We start from the raw sequence: 25,037 nt of genomic DNA on the forward strand, positions 1-25,037 counted from the left end.
ACAATTGTAGAATGAATGAATGTGTGAACGAAGGTTGAATGAACCAACAATAAATGAGCAAACGAGGGATGGTAGAAAGGGAGCCGAAGGGTGGCCCGTTGGTGTGATGTGCTGCAGGAAAGTTCCACCAGGTGGCGTTGCAGGTGGCGGGCGCGCCTGGTTGGCGGGTCACGCCACTCTCTTGCCGTGAAAGCCGGCGGCGGCGCGGGGACGGCCGTGGGGGAGGACGAGTCATATGACTCGCTCGGCTTCCTGGCTCCGGCCTCCGCCGCCCGCCAGTGTCCGCTTGCGTCGTGCCGGGGCCCCAAGCAGCCGTTGGGGGGTCCGGGCCGTGGCCCGCTCGTGTGGAAGCCGCCGCCGCTGCCGCCGCCCACCCGCCCATCTGTCCGTCTTCCCTCCCGGCCGCCATCATGCTGGCGCTCATCTCCCGCCTGCTGGACTGGTTCCGCTCGCTCTTCTGGAAGGAGGAGATGGAGCTGACGCTCGTGGGGCTGCAGTACTCGGGCAAGACCACCTTCGTCAATGTCATCGCGGTGAGCGCCTGCTGGCTTGCCCGCCTGGGACGCCGCCACCCGTGAGCCCAGCCCGGCGCCTCCTCGAAGGCCGCGGGTTGGGCTCACCTCTGCGCCGCGGAGCAAGGCGGGCGGGGGGAGCTAAGCCCGGTGTGTCACCTCCCCACGGGTTAGCATTAGGAATTTCCCACGTTGTGGCGTCAGAGCTGTAGCGCTGAGACCGGCAGCTGAAGGGTTAATTCAATTTAGCCTTCGTCTTCTAAAGGCCGTGCCCTCCCCGCGGCTGCGGCTTGGAAAGGGTTAAATTGGGTGTGTTAGATTTTTAAAGCGTTTGAGGTGGGGGTTTCTCTAGGGTTCGCTTTGTGCGGGCAACTGAAGGGTTCACGCCAGCCTGACACTTTCCCCGAAAGGTGGTATTTGGTGAGTCTTTTAGCTCTGTGAGAGAGGTAAGATTTGAACCTTCCTCAAGTTGCCACTTGGGACGAAGAGTCCCATTATGTGAAAAGCGGGAGACCGGTGTGGGCGTCTTCCTGAGTTCTGTGGGCGACTTAGTTCCTCTAGTTCTCTAAATCGCCCTCTTCATCAGTTAATTTGTTTTCCCTCGTCCCCCTCCCCCACCCCCGGGGCCGAGATCCAGCTGATGGCAGCGCTCACTGGTCCTTTCTGGGGAGGGACAGAGCCAGTGTGTCCACAGTGGTCCACAGTGTTTATTAAGCTAAGGAGTTAGAGGCCCCAGCTTTTCCGGAGCCAGATGTCTTGAGCAAGGAGATAAAATGGATTTGCAGTTAGCATAAAGCTAACTACCTTGAAAAAGAGGAGCTACGTTTTGAGGATGTTTCGCACTTGAGGAGAAGGGATTGCAGGAACATAGTTTATTCCAGGCTCAGGGAATGGGTGTCCAGGAGGGAAATTACCCTGGGAGTTTGTAATATGGTGTTTACTAAAAAATAACTTGCGTGGAAAGATGAGTTTAAGAAAACTTAAACTTTTATTTGGTTGGTTGGTTGGGGAGGAAATAGGAGTCTTTATTTAGAGCCTAGGAGTTGCTGTGACTCAATCTTAGATGATTGGGGCTCGTACATGCCAGGGATGAGCTTTAGAACAGTTCTGAAGAGAGATGGCAGCAGTTCTGCCACCTTTTAGATGACTGTTGTAATTCTTACTTAACAGGAGACTAGCTGCCGAACTGGTTTCGTTACAGGAATGATTCAGACACAGCTCCCTTGTTGGAGAAAATAGATAACCTGTGACTCTTAGATCTTGCAGTAATAGAGCAACAGCAGTGAGTGAGAAAACTTGGAGAAAAAGAGATGAACAGAAGTCAAACTTCCTTTGCAGAATGTTGCATAGCAGTATAAAGAAAATATACCTGTTTGTTGTTTGGGTCTTTTTGTAATACTATTCCCCTGCCTCCCCCTCCCCTTTTTTTGGTTGGAATGACTGTTTTTTCAACAAGTATGGAAGAGTGTGAATTGTGTATCTAATACCACTAAAATTAATAAAGAAAGGTAAACTTTAGGCTAAGTAGCCATATTAGAACTTTTATATAATGTGGAAAAGTTGAGGCTTTATTTAGTGAGTGAAGCTGAGCTCAGTTAAGTGTAAATTTTCTGATATTCCCTTGAGATAAGAATTGGAGTCACTTTGTAAATCCTGTCCTTTTGATAAGATTGAATTAATTTGTATTGTAGATAGGTGTATTATTACAATAGTTCTGTTTGTGGCAGGAAAGTAGTTATGTTTGGGAAACGGAAAGAGTTGAGTAAATCTTTCAGAAACTTCTGGTTGTTTCATGCTATGTTTTTAGTAGATAGTGTGGCGAAATACAATGAGCATGAACTTTGAAGTTCAGCATCTCTGGGTTTGAAATCTGGCTCTGCCACTTAGCAATCATGTATGTTTTGAATCTTCCGTCTCTTGTCTGTTAAATGGGGATGATAATATGTTCCTCACAGAGTTGCTCCGGTGATTAAATGGAATGACAGATACAAGTTCTAGCACCATGCCTGCCCATAGAATGGGTTAGGTGAATGGAGACTGTTGTTATTTGTAATGCAGAAACAGTGTTTTGAAATTTATTGAGAAGGGTCTCAGCTGGGGTTATTCCTTCTTTGAATCTGTATACTATCCAAATGTGGGTTACAATAGAGGATTTATGTATTATGACAGGTAATCACATCATGTCTTCCACCAACTCTCCCCCCCTCTTTTTTACGTTAAGATTATTTTTACTAAAATAAAAAACACCAAAAAACAAAAAAACCTCTGGAAAGCTGTTGAACTCAAAGTGAGCCAGTAGTTTCAATATTATCTTAACATTAAACTGTTCTGTTTGAATTGTAATGGTTTGCTGGGTTCTGTTAAAAAAATCTGGACTGTAACTGGCTGGGACCTTTAAGATGTTGGAAAAAAAGGAGGCCTCAGTAAACTTCATACTTCTTTTTTTTTCAACTTCAGACTCTAACCTAATCTGTGATTCTTTTAGAATATATTGAAAGTGGAGAAAAGGTTAGTGATTAAAGATCATTTTATAGACTTTCAGATAGAAACAATGTGTCCTAAACAGTAAATTTAGCCTTATCTTAAAAAACAAAGCAACTCTTCTTTGTGTCTGTATAAAGTGTTTGATTTGTAGACTGGGGGAAATGCAGATGTGTTGAGCACTGTGTCATTTTCTAGAGTTGGCCATTTATTCAAATTTCAGCAAGTAACTTCCCAGGCATGAAAAGCTTCAGGTGAAGCCATTTGTCTTTTTGTAAAAATCAAATTAAAATGTTGCTAGATCTTCTTCCTTAAAAGTTAAGAAAGATTTAGTAGATGTCATTTACCTTACTCAAAATGTTTGTGAAGCTGAAACACTTATATGCAGAGTTTGGTCCAATTCTGAAAGATTAGGCAGCTTCATTACAAAGAGGTTCAGTCTTAAGAAAATGTATAGTGTTACGGTTTTAAAACTGAAACAACACCTCATCTTTTCTAATATTTTATATAGAGGCAATTGATATACATAGTGTTTTCTTTTGGACATTTTAAAAAAGAACTATTCCTAGTCATTATTGCTAAACATTCTGACAGTTATTGCATAAGAGGTCATGTGCCCTATATGTGTAATGTATGTTGGGTAATCCTTCTTTTCAACTGGGACTCTTAGGTGGATTATAGTGTAGTTAGTTATTAAGAAATATTTAATAGGATTTGCCAAAATATTATAAAGTAAATTTTACAGAAGTTGTATAATTTTGAAATGGATAACTAGTTGCTGAGTTGACCCCAGCTTTTGGAGACCTCATGTGTCAGAGTGGAGCTGTGCTCCAGAGAATTTTAATGGCTGGTTTTCAGTGATTTGTCGGAAGTAGATCACCAGGTCTTTCTTCCAAGGCACCTTTGGGTAGACTCAAACTTCTAACTTTTTGGTTAGCAGCCAAGTGAGTTAACTGCACCACTCAGGGACTTCTTGAAATGGATAGTATTATAAAAATCTGTCTACACTTTTATAAGGGAAAGGTCATTACTGCTAATAATTAGGGAAAAGAAGATATTTGGGAAGATTGTAGAAATCTGAACCTAGAATCATTTTTAAGGGTTGGTAGAAACCTTAATTGAGGTGCTCTGGTGGCACACCAGTTAAGTGCTTGGCTGCTAACTGTAAAGATCAGTGGTTTGAACCCACCAGCCAGCCATTCCGCAGGAGAAAGATGTGGCGGTCTGTTTCCATAAAGATTATGGCCTTGGAGGCTACCACCACTGACTGCTCTGACGGCGATCACAATAGAGGTCCTGGACAGAGCTGGAGAAAAATGTAGAACAAAATTCTAACTCACAAAAAACCCAGACTTACTGGCCTGACAGAGACTGGAGAAACCCCAAGAGTATGGCTCCCAGACACCCTTTTAGTTCAGGAGTGAAGTCACTCCTGAGGGTCATCCTTCAGCCAGAGGTTAGATAGGCCCATAAGATATAATGAGGCTAAAGGGGAGTAGCCAGCCCAGGGCAAGGACTAGAAGGCAGGAGGGAACAGGAATGCTGATAATAGGGAACCCAAGGTAGAGAAAGGAGAGTGTTGACATGTCCTGGGGTTGGTAACCAATGTCACAAAACAATATATGTACTAATTGTTTAATGAGAAGCTCGTTTATTCTGTAAACCTTCATCTAAAGTACAATTAAAAAAAAAAAAAGATTACATTCTTGGAAACCCTATGGGCAGTTCTACTCTGTCTTATAGGGTCACTATGATTTAGAATCAATTTGACAGCAACAGGTTAGAAGCCTTAAATTAGTGCTCTCACATCCTTATTTTACAGATGTGGCCAGGAGAACCAGAGAGGGTAAGTGAATTTCCTAAGGCTACAAAGCTGATTAGTAACAGAGATAGGATTAGAACCCAGAGAGATAGGATTAGAACCCAGGGCCGGTGCACTTTCTGCTTTCCCCACCTGCCACTGTAGGTTCAGCTGAAGTTAAAGCCTGTGGATTGGGAGATTCTTAATGCTTTAAGAATCTTTTTTTTAAAATATGTATTAATATGCTCCTCTTTTGAGTCTGGATAACATTTTAAATCCAGATGTTGTAAATATGTTGGTTAACATTTGAGGACTATAAAATAAATAAGGGAAGGAATGATAATCTACAGAAAGTAGGAGTAGTGGAATATTATGTTTGGGAATTTAAATAACTGATTAACAAGCATTGTTGGGTTATTGAACTACCTTTAAAAAGCAGAAATGATTCTGTGTTTGATCAGAGTACTTATTAATTATTTTGGGATAAGAATGGCAAAACTAGTTTTTAAAGCAAATAAGCTGTGACTCAAGTCTAGACGTTTAAAAAATCTGAAACTTTATACTTAGTCTTCCAATGAGATTGCCTTCAGATATAGATTCAGAATTGTGGACCGTGAGATTTCCTGCCCAGGAGTGTCCCTTCAGAGTTCAAAGTTCTTTACCCTCCATTCCATTTCCCATTTATTTGTCTGTGCAGGCTCAGAATTTCGAAAAGCAAATTTTCTCATTAAGTTGTTCAAGTGCACTAATGCCCTTAAAATGACTGTCTGTCTTAGAGAATATTTCACAACTTAAAATACTTATCATGTTTCTCAAAATAATACTAAGTAGTCACTGAGCATAGATCCAAAAATGCATTGCACCTGTAAAAATAGTTTCTTTAATGTTACTTTTAGAAGATGATTTTTTGTGTTTGTAAAAATAATATAGTCTCATTAGTAGAAATTTGGAAACACTAGTATAAAGTATCTCTATCACCAAAAGTTAACCACTGTCAACATTTCAAAGTACTGTTTCCTTTTTGTCTTTTTAAAACAAACATATCCAAATACGTTTTAAAAAGTTATTGAGATGATACTATATGTGTTTTGTATCCTGGTTTGTTTTCTTTTAATTATGGGGTAGGCAATTTATGTCTAAAACCATTTCTAATGCCTTCCTAATTTATTCCTTCTTGCAGACATAGTATAATTGGTCATTCCCACATTATTGGACATTTGGGTGGTTTCCAGGTTTTTGCTGTTGTGCATATTTTGACCTGCATTTCCTGAGGATGGGTTCTTGAGTTGGCATTACTAGATCGAAGGATATGAACATATTTCAGATCACGTGGCTAAATTGCTTTCCATAAAGTGTACATTTCCACCGAGGTCTTCTCAATGGATTTCATATATAAAATTGGACTCCAGTTAAGCACTTTGTCCTTTGATATTTTTAGGGCAAAACGTTTAGTTTTGTTGATAAGATACATAAACCAACAGTTATTGTGAACTATTCTGGTAAGTATCGCTCTGTTTCTGTGTTTAAAGAGTTTTATGTTTCAGCGACTGCTAAGTCTGAGGCTGTAAAGAACATAATTCTTTTTTCAATTTTCTCTTTTATTGAACTTTGTAGGCAAGTCACGTAAATACAGTTCATTCCCTTTAGCTATCATGCTAATTTGTTTTAAACTTATTAGTGGATTTCATTAGTAGTTCATATCCCAGAATTCTGATGTTTTCATGTAGTCCTTACCTAACTTTGTCTTACTGAAGTGGGGTGCTGTTCTTTTTATTTTTATTATTTGCCTTAGAAATCATCATTTCTAAACCAGAGTCTAAGAAAGTTTGCCAAGTAGGCCACTTTTAGAGACGTTAGCATATGAATTTTCTTGAATTCATAACTTGAATATCTTTTATAATTATAACAGTGTTTCATGTCCTTTGAGCTCATATTTGAGAAAAGCAAGGACAAAAGTATCAGCCTATTTGCTGAATATTCAAAATTAAGTTTAGTTTTTCTAAGATGTAACACACCAAAACTGAAATCTTTTTTTTTTTCCCTCATGAAATAGTAGTACACATATGGTTTTATGACATTGGTTAACAACCCCACAACATGTTAACCCTTCTCGACCTTTCTTTTTTTTTTTTGGTGAAAATATACATAGCGAAAGATACACCATTTCAAAAATTTCTACGTGCACAGTTCAGTGACATCGACTACCCTCTTCCAATTGTGTCACTATTCTCACTTTAGATGAAGGCTTACAGAACAAAATAGTTTCTCATTTAACAGTTAGTATACATGTTGCCCTGTGACAATGGTTAACAACCTTACAACACATCAACACTATCTTTACTCAACCTTGCGTTCCCTATTACCAGCTTTCCTGTCCCCTTCTGCCTTCTGGCCCTTGTCCCTGGACTGCTGTGCCTCATTAGTCCCATTTGGTTTTATGGGGCTGTCCACTCCCTGGCTGAACAGTGAACCTCGGAGGTAACTTCACCGGTGAGCTGAAAGGGTGCCTGGGGGCCATACTCTCGGGGTTTCTCCAGTCTCCTTTAAGCCAGTAAATTTGGTCTTTTTTTTGTGAGCTAGAATTTTGTTCTGCATCCTTCTCCAGCTCTGTCCAGAACTCTCTATTGTGATCCTGGTCAGAGCAGTCAGTGGTGGTAGCTGGGCACCACATAGCTGTACGGGACTCAGTCTGGTGGAGGCCTCGGTAGCTGTGGTCCATTAGTCCTTCGGACTAATCTTTTCCTTGTATCCTGTTCTCTTCATTCTCTCTTGCTCCTGAAGGGATGAGACCAGTGGAGTATCTTAGATGGCGGCTTACAGGCTTTTAAGACCCCAGACGCTACTCACCAAGGTAGAATGTAGAACATTGTCTTTATAAACTGTGTTATACCAGTTGAGCTAGATGTTCCCCGAGACCATGGTCCCCACAGCCCTCCACCCAGCAATTCACTCCCTCAGGGAGTTTGGGTGTGTCTATGGAGCTTCCACGGCCTTTCCTTGTATAAGTTGTGCTGGTTTCCCCTGTATTGTGTACTGTCTCACCCTTCACCCAAGATAACACTTATCTATTGCCTATTTAGTATTCCCCCCCCCACCCCTCCGATCCCTGGTGACCAGCAACGATCGTTACATTTTGTGTGTGAACTTTTTCATGGGTTTTTACGATAGAGGTCTCATACAATATTTGTCCTTTTGTGATTGACTTATTTCACTCAGCATAATGTCCTCCAGTTTTATCCATGTTATGAGATGGTTCACAGATTCATCATTGTTCTTTCTCGTTGCATAGTACTCCATTGTGTGTACGTACCATAGTTTGTTTATCCATTCATCTGTTGATGGGCATCTTAGGTTGTTTCCATCTTTTTGCTGTTGTGAATAATGCTGCCATGAACATAGGTGTGCATATGTGTATAAAACTGAAATCTTTAATGGAGTAATTTGAATTAGTTTCTTCAAAGTCAAAACCACAAGCCTTAAGTTCTAGTGTGCTTTTTTTTTAAGGTTACACTGTTTCTTAAATTAGATATTGGATCTTGCATTTGGATCTGATTTCATAGTTTGCCCTGTCTTATACACCAGAATAACGTTATTTCATGTCTCGAAAGGAACTTTTTTAATTTGCAAATCAACAAAGCTTTAGAGTTTAAACATCATCTGCTCTAAGAATACTGCGTTGTTTTTTAATTATAATACATAAGATTTCACGTTTCAGATATGTAAGTAGTGATAGATAGATTTGAAGTAGATTTCTGCTTAAAAATTGGAGGACTTTCCTCCTAAACTGAGGACTTAGAAAACTTACTTGTTGTAAAAAAAAAAACTTACACGATGTATCACACAGATGATTGACAAGATGATACTAAAAATATCTTTTGTACCAATTTACTTAGTAGGAATTACTTTGTCTACTGAAGTAGTGTTACTGTAAGAATATACTTTCAACTGGCCATTCCACTACTAAATATTTTTTTGTTTACCTAAGAGAAATATCCACACAAAGACTTGTACATACATGTTCAGAGTAGCTTTATTTGTTGGAAACAACTCAAATATCCATCAACAGGTGAATGAGTAAAGAAAGTGTGGTATACACATAAAATGGAATATTACCCAGCAATAACAATAAATAAACAGTTAATACCGACTACAACGTGGATGAATACCAAAATAATTGTGCTGAGTGTAAGAAGCCAGACCCCACCCAGAAAACAAAAAAGAATATATATTATATGAGTCTATTTATCTAAAATTCTAGAAAGTGCATATTAATCTGTAGTGATAAAGCAGATCAGAGGTTGCCTGGGGATGGAAGGCAGGAATGGGGGAGGGAAAGGACGGGCGTATTGTAAAGGGACAGAAGTAAGCTTTTGAGCGTGAAGGTTATGGTTACATTTATTGTCTTGATTGTGATGATGATTTCATGGGTATATACATGTCAGAACTCATAAAATTGTACAATTTATGTATATGCTGTTGCTTGTCAGTCAGCTATTCTTCAATTAAGTGCTTAGTTGCTAACCAGAAGGTGGGTGGTTCATACCTACTCAGCAGCTCCTTGGGAGTGCCACCTGGTGATCTGCTCCCATAAAGATTACAGTTTAGTAAACCCTGTGGTACGATTCTGCTCTGTCACATGGAGTTGCTATGAGTTGAAATCGACTTGATGGCACCTAACAATAACAAAGCTGTAAAATAAACAAAAGAATGTATTTTAAACCTAAATTTGTTGTCATTGAATGTAGTGTGGTTGAGTTTATTTGGAATACATTTAAATTCAGTGGTTATATGAGTTAGAATAGCATAGTGGTTAAAGTTGCTTAGGTGCAAATCCTCATTCCTCTACATACTTGTGTTATTTTTGGCAAGTTATTGAACCCCTCAATGTCTGTTTCCTTATTTGTAAAATGAGAATAATAATAGTATCTATCTCATAGTGTTGTTATGATTTAATACATGTAAAACATTTTGAACAGTGCAAGGCATATAGGAAGTGCTTCATCAATGTTAGCTGCTAGATTACTGTAATGTGGTCTTAAAAACAGGGATTTCTGTTTTGTTCACTAATATATTGCAAGTACTTGGAACAGTGCCTGGCACATAGTAGGTGCCCAAATATGTTTTTGAATGGACAAATATTATGCAAAATATAAAATTAAGCAAAAATTATGTTTGTACGACCCCCATATAGAGTTCAGTATGTTTGGATTTGAGTATTGACATTGCCATGTACCAGTTGTGAAAATGGCTCTATGGTTTGGTTTTCTTCCTCTGTAAAACGAAGTTGATAATAGAACCTACCTTGTTGAGTAGTTGTGAGAGTTAAATGAATGTATGCAAAATGCTTAGCACAGTGCCTGACAGGTCAGAAGCACTCAATAAATGGTGACTATTACTTATCAGGAGCAGGAGTAGATGTAATTGTTAACTCTTAAGTTCAATTTCCAGTTAGATTTCTCTTGGGTATTGTAAAAATGGTGTGGAGATGGTATTTGACCTCCTCTCTCTTCACAAGAGGAAAGGAGAATCAAGATCAATGACCCAAGGCTGATTCCTATGAGGCAGAGGTCAGATATGCCTCCTCTCTCTGCCATGTTTACCAATTCTGACACCAGCCATCCCTCCCCCAGCACACTCTACTTCTCTGCTGGGTTCAATTATTTGTTGATATGGCCACACAGAATTCACAGACTATACTTACGATTATGAGATTTATTAGGGATGTTAACAGGTTACAGTTCAGGTCAGGAATGCTCAGAGATACAGGTCTTCTGAGGTATTCCCTCAGGACGGCTTCTTTCCAGGTCACAGGCAGGGCTCTCCCTGGCCCTAGGCCTCTGCCCAGAGGCACTCAGCTTTCCCTCTCCATGCCGACTCCCACTGCTGGGTCTTTGCTGCTGCTTCTCTCTGTCTTCAGGGTTACAGCTCATGCTCTCTTGGTTTCCTGCTTCCAGGAGCTAGCTCCTCAGTGCAGGGATCCCGGGTACAAAAGGACTTGCTGGCTCCCGGCTGTTCCTCCTTGGTGATGGTGGGATTCTTTCTTTCCCACCTCTGGGCTGGCTTATTTCAAGCCCAATGGGATGGCAAAACTGACCAATCTCCTTGGTAGGCTACAGTTACTATATCTGGACAGTCCTGCCTAATCACCTGGGTGGCAGTTACAAGACCATGGCGAGAAAGGCCGCACAAAAGCACTCCATTAATCCTTGGAAAATTTTTGGACATGTTAATTTATCATGATAAATTTAATTTATAAACAGATGGATTGGTGGGAAAAGTGTCTCAGCCTCTGGAATAAGCTAGTAATTTTTGTTGGGGCTACAGTTCGTCCTTTTAGAAGATGAAATTAGATCTGATGTACTTCTCCTTGGTCTGTAATTACAGTGATTTATTGTGGAAACATTTCTGAACAGGGAGTTGGAAATGTGAGTTGTCCTTTTCCTCGCCTCACCATTGACTAATGGCAAGTCTGCGGACAAGTCATTTAACTTCTCTGTTCTTCATTTTTGATACTTGCGAAGAGTGAATAATCATGAGACCCTTGAACCTTGCTGTTTGAGAATGAGTGATGCTTTCTTCTACCTGGAATTAGAAATCCTAGGCATAGATCAGAGAATTAATAAATGTATGAAGGCCCCAATATAAGATGCTGGTTATAAAATATCAGTTCTTCTCAGAAAGAAAAGCTGAGATGGTCTGTAGCTTTATAGTAAGAAGTGGAAAAGTAGACTGACCCCAAAAGGAAGGGAAGAGCAGCCCTCTAGAATTTAGGTGCCCTATACACGTGTATGCTTAGATAGTACTTTTTTTTTTAATTGTGTTTTTGGTGAAAATTTACACAGCAAATTAGATTCCTGTTTAACCATTTCTGTACATATTGTTCAGTGACACTGGTTACATTTTTCACAATGTGTCAGCATTGTTATTATTTCCATTCTGGTTGTTCTGTTTCCGTTAATCTAGCTTCCCTGTCGTCACCCCCGCCCCCGCCTTCTCATCTTTGCTTTAGGGTATCGGTTGACTGTTTGATCTCATATAGATGATTATTCAAAGGAACACAGTACTCATGGGTGATATTGTTTATTTTAAGAGCCACTCTGTTGTTTGGTTGAAAGGTGGCCTCCGGGAGTGGCTTCAGTTCCAAGTTTAAAGGATATCTCAGGGCAATAGTCTTGGGGTTCCTCTAGTCTCTCCCAGTCCAGTAAGTCTAGCCTTTTTTTTAGGAATTTGAGTTTTGTTCTACATTTTTCTTCCATTCTCTGCAGGGCCATCTGTTGTGTCCCTGGTCAGAATGGTTGGTAGTGATAGCTGGGCACCGTCTAGTTCTTCTGGTCTCATAATAGAAGAGGCCGTAGTTAGTACTTTTAAATTTGGATAAGACAGTAATATCAGTGTGTGTGTGTGTGTGTGTGTGTGTGTGTGTGTGTGTGTGTGTGTTAAGATTAAAACCAAAAACCAGACCAGTTGCCATAGAGTTGATACTGACTCCTGGTGATCCCGTGTGTGTCAGTAGAACTGTGCTCCATAGCATTTTCAATGACTGTGATCTTTTGAAGTAGATCTGCAGGCCTTTCTTCCCAGGCGCCTCTGGGTAGATTCAAACCGACAGCCTTTCAGTTAACTGTTCGGACCACTCAGGGTTGACAGCTACAGATTTGGAAGCCCCTGCAGGCACTCTAAGGAGCCGGGTGATGCAGTGGTTAAGTGCTCAGCTGCTAACCGAAAGGTCAGTAGTTCAAACCCACCAGTGGCTCCACTGGAGGAAGGCTGGAGAAAAGACTTGGCGATCTGCTCCTGTAAAGACAACAGACAAGAAAATCCTCTGGGGCAGTTTTACTCTGTCATATAGGGTCACTGTATAGGCATTGGGCAGACCTGCAAAAGACCTCTTTAAAGTGTTAAAAAGCAAAGATATGTCACCTTGAAGACTAAGATGAGCCTGACCCAAGCCATGGTGTTTTCAGTCGCCTCATATGCATGCGAAAGCTGGACGATGAGTAAGGAAGACCAAAGAAGAATTGATGCCTTTGAATTGTGGTGTTGGCGAAGAATATTGAATATACCACGGACTGCCAAAAGAACAAACAAATCTGTCTTGGAAGAAGTACAAAAAGAATGCCCCTTAGAAGCAAGGATAGCGAGACTATGTCTCACATGCTTTGGACATGTTCTCAGGAGGGACCAGTCCCTGGAGAAGTACATCATGCTTGGCAAAGTAGAAGGTCAGTGAAAAAGAGGAAGACCCTCACGAGATGGATTGACACAGTGGCTGCAACAGTGGGCTCAAGCATAACTAACGATTGTGAAGGTGGTGCAGGACCGGGCAGTGTTTCGTTCTGTTGTACGTAGGGTACTGACTCGACAGCACCTAACAACAGCAGCATAGGCAATCTGCTGCATCTGAGTTAGCGCATTCTTTCTGAGGTGAGAAGTGGGCTCTGTAAGACCTGGCCAGAAGGAGTTTTGGCAGCGTCCTCCTTTGTGTGGTGGCTTAAGATCTGGCTCAGACACTGATTTCTAGGCCTACATTTCCTTCTCATTTTTCTTGAAAGCTCATTTTGTCTATAGAATGTTTTAATGCAGATATACGGACTTCATCATTTCTAAATAGTTTTTACCAGAAGAAAATCTAAGAAAAGGAAAAAACTTTTTTTTTTTTAATTCTTCCATAATCTAGCTGCTTTATTCCATTAGCTTTTTGGCTTCTTTTTTTAAATTCATTCAATGACTGAGTTAAAAAATTTTGTGTTTCTTAAAAAGAATACACATAATCCATATTCAAATTAAAAAATAGTACAGATACACAAACAAAATCTTTAGTAATATTAAGAAATAATCACTGTCAATATTAGGCTGCGTATCCTTCCAGTTTTTTTCCCTGTGCCTTTTTATATACAAATGTATTCATTCTTGATATAGTGAGAGGAGCATACTGTACATAGTAGGTGATCTCATGTAGTTTCGTTGATGGTATCCATTTGGATGGCTCATATGCAACTCACATTCCTTCAGTTCAAAATGGAACTTTTGATCTGCTTCTCCCCCAATCCAAGGGACCAGTATGGACCCATTTCTTAAAAATATTAAGTCAAATGGATGTCACAGGCTTTAATTAACTTTTATGTGTGTATTTTGGTTACAGCCATTATTTTCCACTGTCGAGTTATTGAAATGCTTGTGCCTAAAATTTAGTTTTTTATAATTTTTCTTCACAAGTCCCAGAAGTTACTGGGCCAAAGGGTTTGACAAGTTTTAGCTTTTGAGTTTTCCTATCACCCTATCTATACTAGGTATCTTTCTAAGTCAGTCTCAATCACATCATCTCTGTCATTATTTTACCACACTTATCTCCATCAGAAATTATCTTGTTCCCTTGTTGATTGTCTTTGTCCCTTTTCTGGATATGAGTTCCATGGGGGCAGGGCTTTGTCCTTTCAGTGCTGTATCCCCACTGCTAAGAAAAATATCTGGCACATAGTAAGCTAAATAAATGAGTGATTGTAACAACAAAGTATATCCATTCTATGTATATTTAAACTATGTGATTTTAAGTATAAATAGAATGAATACACTTTGGATAGACACAATGCCTCCTCTCCAGGCATTGTGATAGGAGATGATTCATAAATGTACCAGACAAGGTCACTTATGGTAGAATATGTGCCTCATGGTAGCCATGTATAGAATTATTAAGTGCCTTAAGATTGGTACAAGTGTTATGAGACCTCTGTACCCCACCTTACCCCTGCTCCCAAAGACATCAAGTTTTAGTAAATCCATTACCTGACTTCGGTGGGACAATGGCAGGAATGGCTGTTGAGCCAGATTTTGAGAGTAGGATAGATTTCATTCATTCAGGTATGTCAAGCACTGTCCTAGACAGCATGGGTACAATGGGGAGCAAAGCAGACATGGTTCCTGCTCTCATGAACTTCCAGTATCATGGGGAGGAGAAAAGATATTCTAAGAAGGAACAGCAAGGGCACAGTTGAGGGCAAGAAGTTTTGTTGGATTGGGTGTAGGCTGCATGAAGGAGGGGAAAAAGGCTACAAAAGTAGAGTGAGTCATCTCCCACAAGGCTTTGACTGCATTTGAATCTATAGGCATGGGGGATGAGATGATAAGACTGGTGTTTCTAAAAGATTAATTTAGTAGCAGTTATAGACACTAATATGGGTTTGTTTTGTTGTTGTTTGTTGTTAGAGATTATTGGCAACGGAATTGGTTTCAAGGTTACTATGAAGGTCTAGTTGAGACAGAATGAAGGAGATAGTGAGGAGGAAGGGAAAGATGAGCACTGTTATGGAAGTAGAATGAGTACAGTTTAGCAGTTGAATCATATGTGCAGGACAAATGGTAATTGCCGTCAAAGACTGGTGAATAGTGGGGAACATGGTTGTGCCACTAACAAATAGCTGATTCAAGTGGAGGATGGGGGAATAGGCTTAGAAGAGAAAGGAATAAGTTGAGTATGAAATGTATTACATAATTAATGATATAAAAGGAATGCTGTTTGGGATGACAGGACTTTAATGCTGTGTTTAAGTATAGTAGGAGTAAAACTGAGAAGTAAAATTTCATATAATTCAAAGCTTTGTCATCAGGGGTAGTAAGAGATTTAAGTAGTTGGGAATCCACTCCTGGTTTCCCTTGTAGAGTGAGTTGTGGAGTAATTTTCTTTGTAGTAATTCCTGTAGGTTATCCTTCTCTGTTGATGACTTGTTTTGCACACCAGGGCTAAGCAGAATGTTCCCCACTCCTCCTAGAATCACAGTTGGGTACCTTGATTTATTTGTGGCACTTGTTTATGTACATTAATCTGTTGCCAAAGTGCAGGCTGCCCAGAAGAAGTCGTCATCTGAATCACAGGCCCTTCAGGCAGCTGGGATAGAGGCTTCATGTTCATAGTGGGTCAGTTGTTTTTGTAGACTTGAGAGGCTTTGCTCTTTCATTTAAAAGGGAATGTTTTCATCCCTGCAAACTACCTATTTCAGTTTTGTATAATGCCTTTCTACTGAAGACAGAAATCTGTAGGTGTAACTTGTGTGCTTTAAACTGAAAGGATATCTGAACTCTTAGGATTTAAATTGGGATTTTTCCTTGGTGCTGGGTAAACATGTAGATAGTGTTAGACTCAGAGTATCGTTTTTCTTCTCAGATTACAGTACTGATCATTTTACTGTGTGGTTGAAAAGACAAAGTATGATCCTCAGTCTTCTCCCAGTTCTTAGGCTGTTTGATGTCTGCTTAGACACTCAGAGAAGCAGTCTACTATGGATTCATTTGTAGTACCCAGAGATACCAGCTCATTTTGGAACATGTGGACACTACCATAAAACAAGTTAGGAAATGGCTCTTCCACCTTCACTTTGTAGTTCTTGAGGACAGCTAATGCAAAGATTGTTCCTGGACATCCTGTTATTGCTTAATCATCCTTCATCCTTCTCCCCTATCCCCAACACTCAGACATTCAATAAAAATCCTTCCATTTATTTAATTTATGGAGCACTTGACTATTTTATAAAGTGCTTTTAGATAAAATGCATTGTTTGATTCTTTTGGCCCCTTACTGGCTTTTATTAAGATGAAGAAAGGTTAAATGACCCAGTGGTCGCATGGGTGTGGAATTAATTCCAACTGTCAGCCTGAATGCTCTCTCTGCTCCATAGAAAAGATGAGTTATGATGAGTCTGGGTTCCATGTTAACAGACAAATTTTCCTTTAGGGTCTAGGTGTGCCACTTCATAAGTACAACCCTTCCAAGTCCTGTGACTGAAACTTGTTCAGGAATTTGATGTGACCACCTGTGATGTTCCATATGCGTTTTTAGCCTCCTTTGGCTCTTTGTTGCCAAATGCTTTAAGTCTACTTTATTGACTATTTTAATACTTCCTGTATTATCTTTACTAGGAACACTGGTAAATTGCAGTATTTGTTATGGCAGGTTTTGGAGAGGGGCTTAAAATTTTTTTTTTTTTTTTTATTGTGCAGTAGGTGAAAGTTTGTAGCTTAAGTAAATTTCTCATACAAAAATTTATACACATACTGTTTTGTGACATTAGCTACAATTCCCACAATGTGACAGCACACTCCCTCTTTCCACTCCAGGTTCTGTGTCCATTCAACCAGTTCCTGTCCCTTCCTCCCTTCTCATCCTGCTTTTGGACAGGAGCTGCCCTTTTGGTCTGTTATATCTGATTAAACTAAGAAGCACATTCCTCACGTGTATTTTTGTTTTATAGTCCTGTCTAATCTTTGAAGAGTGGCTTAGGGAATGGTTTTAGTTCTGGGTTAACAGTGCATCTGGGGGCCATAGTTTTGGGGGTTCCTCCAGTCTCTGTCAGACCATTAAGGCTGGTCTTTTTATGTGAATTTGAGTTCTGTTCTACATTTTTCTCCTGCTCTGTCCGGGACTCTGTTGTGTTCCCTGTCAGGGTGGTCATTGGTGATAGCTGGGCACTATCTAGTTCTGATCTCAGGCTGGTGGAATCTCTGGTTCATGTGGTCCTTTAGGTCTTTGGGCTAATATTTTCCTTGTATCTTTTCTTTTCTTCATTCTCCTTTGCTCCAAGTGAGATGGGATCAATTGATGTATCTTAGATGGCCGTTTGCAAGCTTTTAAGACCCCAGACACCACTCACCAAAGTGGGATGTAGAACATTTTCTTAATAAACTTTGTTATGCCAATTGACCTAGATGTCCCTTGAAACTGTGATCCCCAGGCCAAGAGGGACTTAAATTTGCCAGTGAAAATTAGCAAGGTGGAGAAGGCTGGAGGAAGTAAGCCTTTGAAATAAATTTTTTACTTTAGTAATGATGGAGAATGAGACGTCCAAGATGCGAAGCCATTTTCTTTGCATAATTTTTTTTTTTTTTTTGGTCCCCTGGTACTCCTTTTCTTTTAGCCTAGAAGGTGCTGTCTTACTCATTGTTTAGGGCCCAGATCTGCAAAGCCTTACCCCAACTTTTCTCTTAGGCAAAGTTACTGCCTCTTGCTTTGTTTTCATAGCACTTTGTTCAAAATTGTATTTATTTATGATAATTAACTGCTTGTTTGTCTCTACTTCCAGTGAACTCTCTTATTATTATTTATGCCTCCTAAATCCAGCACTGGGTCTGACTCATAGTAAGTGCTCCATGATTATTGACTTAATAGAGTGTAGCAGTATAATGTTTAAGTGTGTTGAGTCAGAAAGGCGTCAGTATGAGTTCTGTTTCTGCCAGGGCTCTTACTTTCCTCATGGTTGATGTTGCAGTGAGCATAGTGGTTCCATGGTGAGATAAGACAACGCAGTGCCTGGCACAGAGTGGGTGCTACATAGTGGGTAATTACCATTGTGCTTGATACAATATTTGGGGATTAGAGGAGGAACATGTACTCCAGTTAGATGGTAAATAAAACAGAACCCCTCACTCGTGATGTGAGCGCTGAGTAGAGATTCAACTTTAGAGAGGGATGAAAAGTTCCTGAGTTGCAGGCTAGAGATGTACTGGGCATAAGGGACCAGTTTCTGATTCTTGATGGTTTTTTGTCATTCTGAGAGAAACTAAAGTAACAGTCATTTGCCGTAACCCACCATAGATGGGCTAGAATGTTTGGGATAAGCTGCTGAAAAATTTGGTGGTCTGTTTAGTTTGTCTTCCTGTTGGTAAATTTGGTGTGGTTAGGTGATCAGTGGTAAAATTCTTAACTTCTATGCAGAAGATCCGGGTTCAGTTCCAGCCAGTCAGCCAATGAAAACTCTGTGGATCACAGTGGTTGAATCTGCCCAATCATGGGGATGGCACAGCACCAGACAGCCATTTGTTCTGGTGTGCATTGGGTCACCACGAGCTGGGGGCCGACTCAGCGGCAGCTAACAGCAGCAGCTAGTTTTGGCCTGGTGGAAGAGATTATGATAGTTCCGAGTTAGTATTTTTCTGCTACTTCCGAGTCGAAGACTGCCACAGTATCCATTTATAACCTCCCAACTGACCGCTGAGTTTGTATTTTGTTGTTGTTGTTCAGCAACATAATGTATTGGGTTCAAACTTCAGTACAGATAGTGACCCATGCTTATCTGTTAACAGATAACCCCCAGATGCCGCATGCATTATAATTATGTGAAGAGTAACTTGAGGATTTTGAAGCTCGAACCTGGGTTCAAATCCCAGTTTTGCCACTATTTAGCTGTGTGACCTTGTGATCTTGACCTCAAGTTATGTTTTGTTTTTTCCTATCAAATGAGGCCAGTAAATAGTGTTGTGCTGTAAAATCATTAAGAGTGTAAGGCAACAACATGTATCCCATCTAATAACAATGGTGTATGCTTAATCATGTAACTAGGGAACAGTCTTGTCACTCCAGCCTCTCTTCCTGAACTTTTAATTCGTTGCCAAAAACTCCCCACCCTGATGGTAGTAAGTGGGATTGTAGACAGCTGCTGAATAAATAATGATGTGTTAGTATCTAGAAGGCACTGTAATTTGGAACCTGAGCAGTATACAATGACTCAGTATTTCATGACCGTCTGTCATTTATGAGCTGAGCTTCAGTGTGAAACAATGCTGATGATACTGACTGGGCTAATGGAGTAGTTTTATAGTGTTTAGTGTTTCTTTTGGGGCGCCAGAGTGCAAAATGGCTGTTGAAAGAGAATATATTCAGTCCTTGGCATTTTCTGCAGCCACATTACTGTGCAGCCACACGTCGCTTAATGTCCACAATACATTCTGTGAAGTACGACGTTATGTGATTTGAACATTTTACGAACACCATCTTTATATACAGGTAATCTGCAGGTTGTGAATGTCTAACTTACATACAACCTGTAGTTAGGAACCGAGCCCGTAAAGCCTATTGTATTAAAAACCACAGACTCTTGCAGGCTGACCTGCCCCGAAGGGATGTTGTACGGCACCTGACTGTACTGCTGAGAACCGTAGTAAGTATGAAGCAGAGATGTCGAAAAGATTCTGTGTACTATAGTTTAAAATATTTTCAAGGAATTAATAGCTTTAATGTTTTAAAAAGTAAACAGTGTTACATATGTTGTACAGTGAGGGGAAAACACAGAGCAATCCATGTGTTACTATTAGTGGAAGAAATTAAGAGTGAAAATCTATGAGGCAGAAAAATGTTAGGACTAGTGGATGAAAATCCAAGATGTAATATATCCTAATGAAGGTGCCACAGTTTGCTTCCTCTGACAGGCACATTAATGTTCCTAAATATTTTCTTGCTCTAATGCTTCTGTCATGAATGCCTGGGCTGGTCTTTAGAGATAAAGAAGGTGAGATTGCATGTTGGTTTTAGGACATACCTGTGGAGCAGGGTTTTAGTAGCTTCACTTATCTTCCAGATAGGAAAGAGAACTGGTAACAGGTCATGCAGATGTTGTCATCTGGCAGATGTGCTTTCATCCTTGGTCGCCTTTTGAGGATTTTTCATTCTAACATTTAAGAGTTCTGAATAGCAGTAGAAGTAGGAAACAGTTTCTGGGTAATTTTTCTCAGTCATGTCTCTGACATTTGTTTAATTTCAAATGTAAATAGCCACTAATACAGTTGCAGTGAGCGGTGAAGTTTATTTCCCTGGAATAGAATGTGGCAGACTCAGAATATTGTATAAAGTGCTAGTCGCCAGCTAGATTTCTTCATGGCCCAGAAACACTTGTATAGAATTAAAAAAAAAAAAAATGCTGTCGAGTCAATTTTGACTCATAGCAACACTATAGGACAGAGTAGACCTGCCCCAAAGGATTTCCAAGGAATGGCTGGTAGATTCGAACTGCCGACCTTTTGGTTAGCAGCTGAGCTTTTAACCACTGCGCACACACCCTCAAAGTAATGGAGCTGAACAGGAAGGGAACGTAGTTAATGGATAATATTGGACCTGGGAATTCCAAATGAGTCAGTTCAATTCTTGCAGAGTGCCTTCTCTGCAAAGAAATTAGGGCAGTGTGCGATGCAAGGCATGCAGGGCTCCCAGTAGCCTTCCTAGTCATGTTATTTCAGAGGTAGCAGTGGTCCTGGTTGCTTCTCCTTATACAAGATGTGATTAGCTTGTGTTTCCTGCTTTGGGGATTATGTACGGCAATTTTAAAATAATGATAGCATATCAGGAACTAACCTTCTTGGCTAAATTCCAACACAGATTAATCTTGTCTTTAATTCTCTGTTTAGTGAATGTTGCAGCAGCTTTTCAGACTACTTAAAACTAAACTAGGGATACAGTCAGATGGGGAAAGACACCGAGGGAGGCAGCTGTACATGTGGAGGTGTGATTTGTTGTATTCTGAAAATTTTAGGCTAGAATAACGGTTCCTGGGGCACAGGGAAACACTGATGGGCTACCACCTGACTAATGGGTTACCACCTAGTGGAGAGGTCGGTACACTGCCACTCCCCCACCTCCCATCCACTAACATTTGGTTGGGCAAAATTGCCAATCTAGACCATCAGCAAATGATACCTATCCCTTACACTGTCCCACATCACACAAATCCATAAGTTTATAGAACTTTGATGTAGATTGTCATGAATATTCTATTCTAGCCACAGTGGTTTATCCCTGTTGCTTCATGTTACTGTCTTATTATATCACTATACTTGGTCTGGAGCAAAGTATCAACCTTTCTGAATATGTGAACTAGTTTTTGGTATCAAGATGATGCTGGACTCATAAAATGAGTTGGAAAGTGTTCTGTTTTTTGGAAGAGATTATGTAGAATTGCTGTTACTTCTTTTTTAAATGTTTGTTAGACTTCACCAGTGAAACCATATGAGTCTGGAGATTTCTTTTTAAGAAGGTTTTTATTTACTAATTCCATTTGTTTAATAGATATAGGACCGTTCAAGTTATTATTTCATTTTGGGTGAGTTTTGATAGTATGTGACTTTCAAGGAATTGGCCCATTTCATCTAAGTTGTTGAATTTATGTGTGTAGAATTCCTAGTAGTCCCTTATTCTCTTTTTAATGTTGGTGGGATCTGTAGTGGTATCCCTGCTCCATTCTTGGTATTGGTGATTTTTGTCTTTTCTTTTTTTCCCTTGTCAGCTTATCAGTTTTATTTATCTTTTTAGAGAACCACCTCTTGATATCATTGATTTATTTCTATCATTTTTTCTGTTTTCAATTTTATTGATTATTGCCCTTGGCTGTTTCCTTTTGCTTGTTTTCAATTTATTTTGGTCGTTGTCTAGTTTCTTAAGGTGGAAACTTAGATGGTTAATTTGAGACCTTTTTTCCCCCCAGTATAAATATTTGATTTTATAAAATTTCTTCTAAGCACTGGTTTAGTTGCAACCCACAAATTTTGTTCATGTTTTATTTTTATTTTTGTTTAGTTCAGAATATTTTCTAATTTCCTTTGAGAATTCCTCTTTGACCCATGGATTATTTGTAACCAAACATTTGATTATCTCCAGGTATCTTTGTTAATTATTTCTAATTTAATTTTATTATGGTCAAAGAACATAACTTTGTATGACTGGAATTCTTCTAAATTTGTTAAGCTTTGTTTTGTGGCCCAGGATATTGTTTACATGGTTATAAACCATAATATTTGGAATATTTCATGTGTACTTGAAAAGAAAGTTTTCCGCTCTTTTAGAGTGGAGTGTTCAATAATGTCAGTTAGATCAGTTGGTTCTTGATGTCGTTCAGCTGTACATCCTTGCTTATTTTCTGGCTACTTGTTCTATCAGTTAGCATGAGAGGAACGTTGAAAGTCTAATTATAATTGTGGATTTGTTTATTTCACTTTTCAGTTACATCAGTTTTTGCTTTATGTATTTTGAAGCTTTGTTGCTAGGTGCGTGCACATTTATGATTATTATGTCTTCTTGATGAATTGACTCATTTATCATTCTGTGTAATGTCCCTTTTTATCCTTGGTAATTTCCTTTGCTCTAAGTTTACTTTGTTTGATATTAATATAGCTACTCTAGCTTTCTTTTGATTAGTGTTTGTATGATATATCTCTTTGCATCCTTTTACTTTTAACCTACCCCCATCATTATATTTAAAATTAGTTTCTTGTAGACAGCATATAGTTTGGTCTTCTGTTTTTCCTGATAAGATTCATTCTGATAATCTCTGCCTTTAGTTGGTATGGTTATACCATATGCATTTAATGATCAATGTAATTATTATTAATAATTGCAGTAATAATTGCATAAAATATGTGTAATCAATAATTAGTCGATGTAATTATTGAGATATTTGGATTTAGTTCTGTCATTTAATTATTTGTTTTCCGTTCATCCCTTTTGATTTTTGTTCCTCCCCTTCCTTTTTCCTGCTTTTTTTTTTTTTTCATTATTGGACTGTTTTTTAATATTCCATTTAAATGTATCTATTGAGGTTTTGACTATTTGCTTTCTCTGATTTCTTCAGTGATTGTTCTAGGGATTATAATATATATACTCAAATTTTCCCAGTCTTCTTAGAATTAATATTTTATTATTCTGTTCTACTCTATTGTTTTATCACTTTATATGGAATATAAAAACTTTACCACCATACAGGTTCCTTTAGTTTCTTCCATTTATGTGATAGTTCTCATCTGTATGACATCTACATACAGTGAAAACCACAGCAGACAATGTTGTAATTTTTGTTTCCAACAATCAAACATATTTTAAAGTATTCAAGAGGAGAAGATGTTTGTTACATTTACCCAGATATTTACCATTTCTGTTGCTTTTCCTTAATTCCTGAAGTTCTGGGTTTCCCTCTGGTATTATTTCTCTTATGCCTGAAGAACTTCCTTTAGTATTTCTTTTACAGCAGGTGTGCTGGCTACAAATTCTTTTAGTTTCCTTTGTTTGAGGATGTCTTTATCACCTTCATTCTTAAAGGACATTTTTGCTGGATATAGAATTCTAGGTTGATAATTCTTTTCTTTCAGAACTTTAGAAGTGCACTTTGTTTCTGATGAGAAACTCATAGTCATTAAAATAATTTTTCTCCTATGAATCTTTTTTTTCCTGGCTATTTTCACAATTTTTTTTCTTTGTCTTTTAGTTTCTGTGGTTTAATTATGATGTATCTGGGTGTGAGTTATTGCATGTATCCTGGTTTGGGTTTGTTGTCTTTTTGAATCTGTAAGTTTATGTCTTTCACCAAACTTTGAAAGTTTGCAGTCATTAAATTCTTTAAATATTTCTTCTGCACCACTCCTTTTCTTTTTCTTCTGGGACTTCATGGCATGAAGGTTAGACCTGTTTTATATTGTCCCACAGATCCTTGAGGCTCTGTTCATTTTTGTTTTCAAAAATATTTTAATCCTTCTCTGTTGTTCAACGTAGATAATTTATGTTCATACTTCTTCAGATTCATTGGTTCTTTCCTCTGCGTTCTCCATTCTGCTGTTGGGCCCATCCAGTAAAGTTTGTTTATTTTTGTATTGCATTTTTCACTTCCAGAATTTCTGTTTGGTTCTATTTTATTGCTTTTATTTATTTGCTGAGACTTTCTATTCCATACATTTCAAGAGTGTTTGCCCTTACTTCTTGGAGGATGGTTTTAATAGCTAGTCTTTGTCCGATAATTCTAACATCTGTGCCATCTTTATTTTGGCTGTTGTTGATTGTGTTTCCCTTGCTCGTTGTTGAGATTTTCTTTGTTCTTCATATGCTCATTTATTTTGGATACTTTTAATATTACAAATCTCTGGGTTTTGTTTAAATCGTATGGAGAATATTGATTTTTATTTTTGTCTTGTTTTAGATGGCAATTGACCTAGTTAGATTCAGGCTGCAAGATCCAACCTGCCCTCTGGGGGCTGTAGTTCTAATGTCAGTTCAGTCTTCAAAACCTCTGTAGTGCTTGTCTTAGTCATCTAACCCAAAACAAAAAACCAAACCCGTTGCTGTCGAGTCGATTCTGATTCATAGCAACCCTATAGGACAGAGTAGAACTCCCCTATAGGGTTTCCAAGGAGCGCCTGGTGGATTCGAAATAGTGACCTTTTGGTTAGCAGCCATAGCTCTTAACCACTACGCCACCAGGGTTTCCCTTAGTCATCTAGTGCTATTATATCAGAAATACCACAAGTGGATGGCTTTAACAAAGAGAAATTCATTCTCTCACAGTCTGGGAGGTTAGAAGTCCGAATTCAGGGTGCCAGCTCCAGGGGAAAGCTTTCTCTCTCTGTCAGCTCTGGGGAAAGGTCCTTATCATCAGTCTTCCTGCTTGAGGATCATCTCAGCGCAGGCACCCAGGTTCAAACCAAAAAAAAAAAAAAAAGGCCAAAAT

The 25,037-nt window shown here is 39.2% G+C and overlaps 1 protein-coding gene across 1 annotated transcript in view; it reads left to right on the forward strand.

The window, feature by feature from the left end:
• The first annotated feature begins 235 nt into the window (after positions 1 to 235).
• The window catches only part of ARL8B (ADP ribosylation factor like GTPase 8B), a 51,063-nt gene continuing 26,261 nt past the window's right edge, over positions 236 to 25,037 (forward strand). Inside the window, 2 exon segments of the mRNA XM_004391350.3 lie at positions 236 to 355; positions 357 to 533. Coding sequence (XP_004391407.1) covers positions 236 to 355; positions 357 to 533 — 297 coding nt within the window.

This window comes from Trichechus manatus, unplaced genomic scaffold (assembly GCF_000243295.1).
Source record: "Trichechus manatus latirostris isolate Lorelei unplaced genomic scaffold, TriManLat1.0 scaffold00001, whole genome shotgun sequence".
Taxonomy (NCBI): domain Eukaryota; kingdom Metazoa; phylum Chordata; class Mammalia; order Sirenia; family Trichechidae; genus Trichechus; species Trichechus manatus.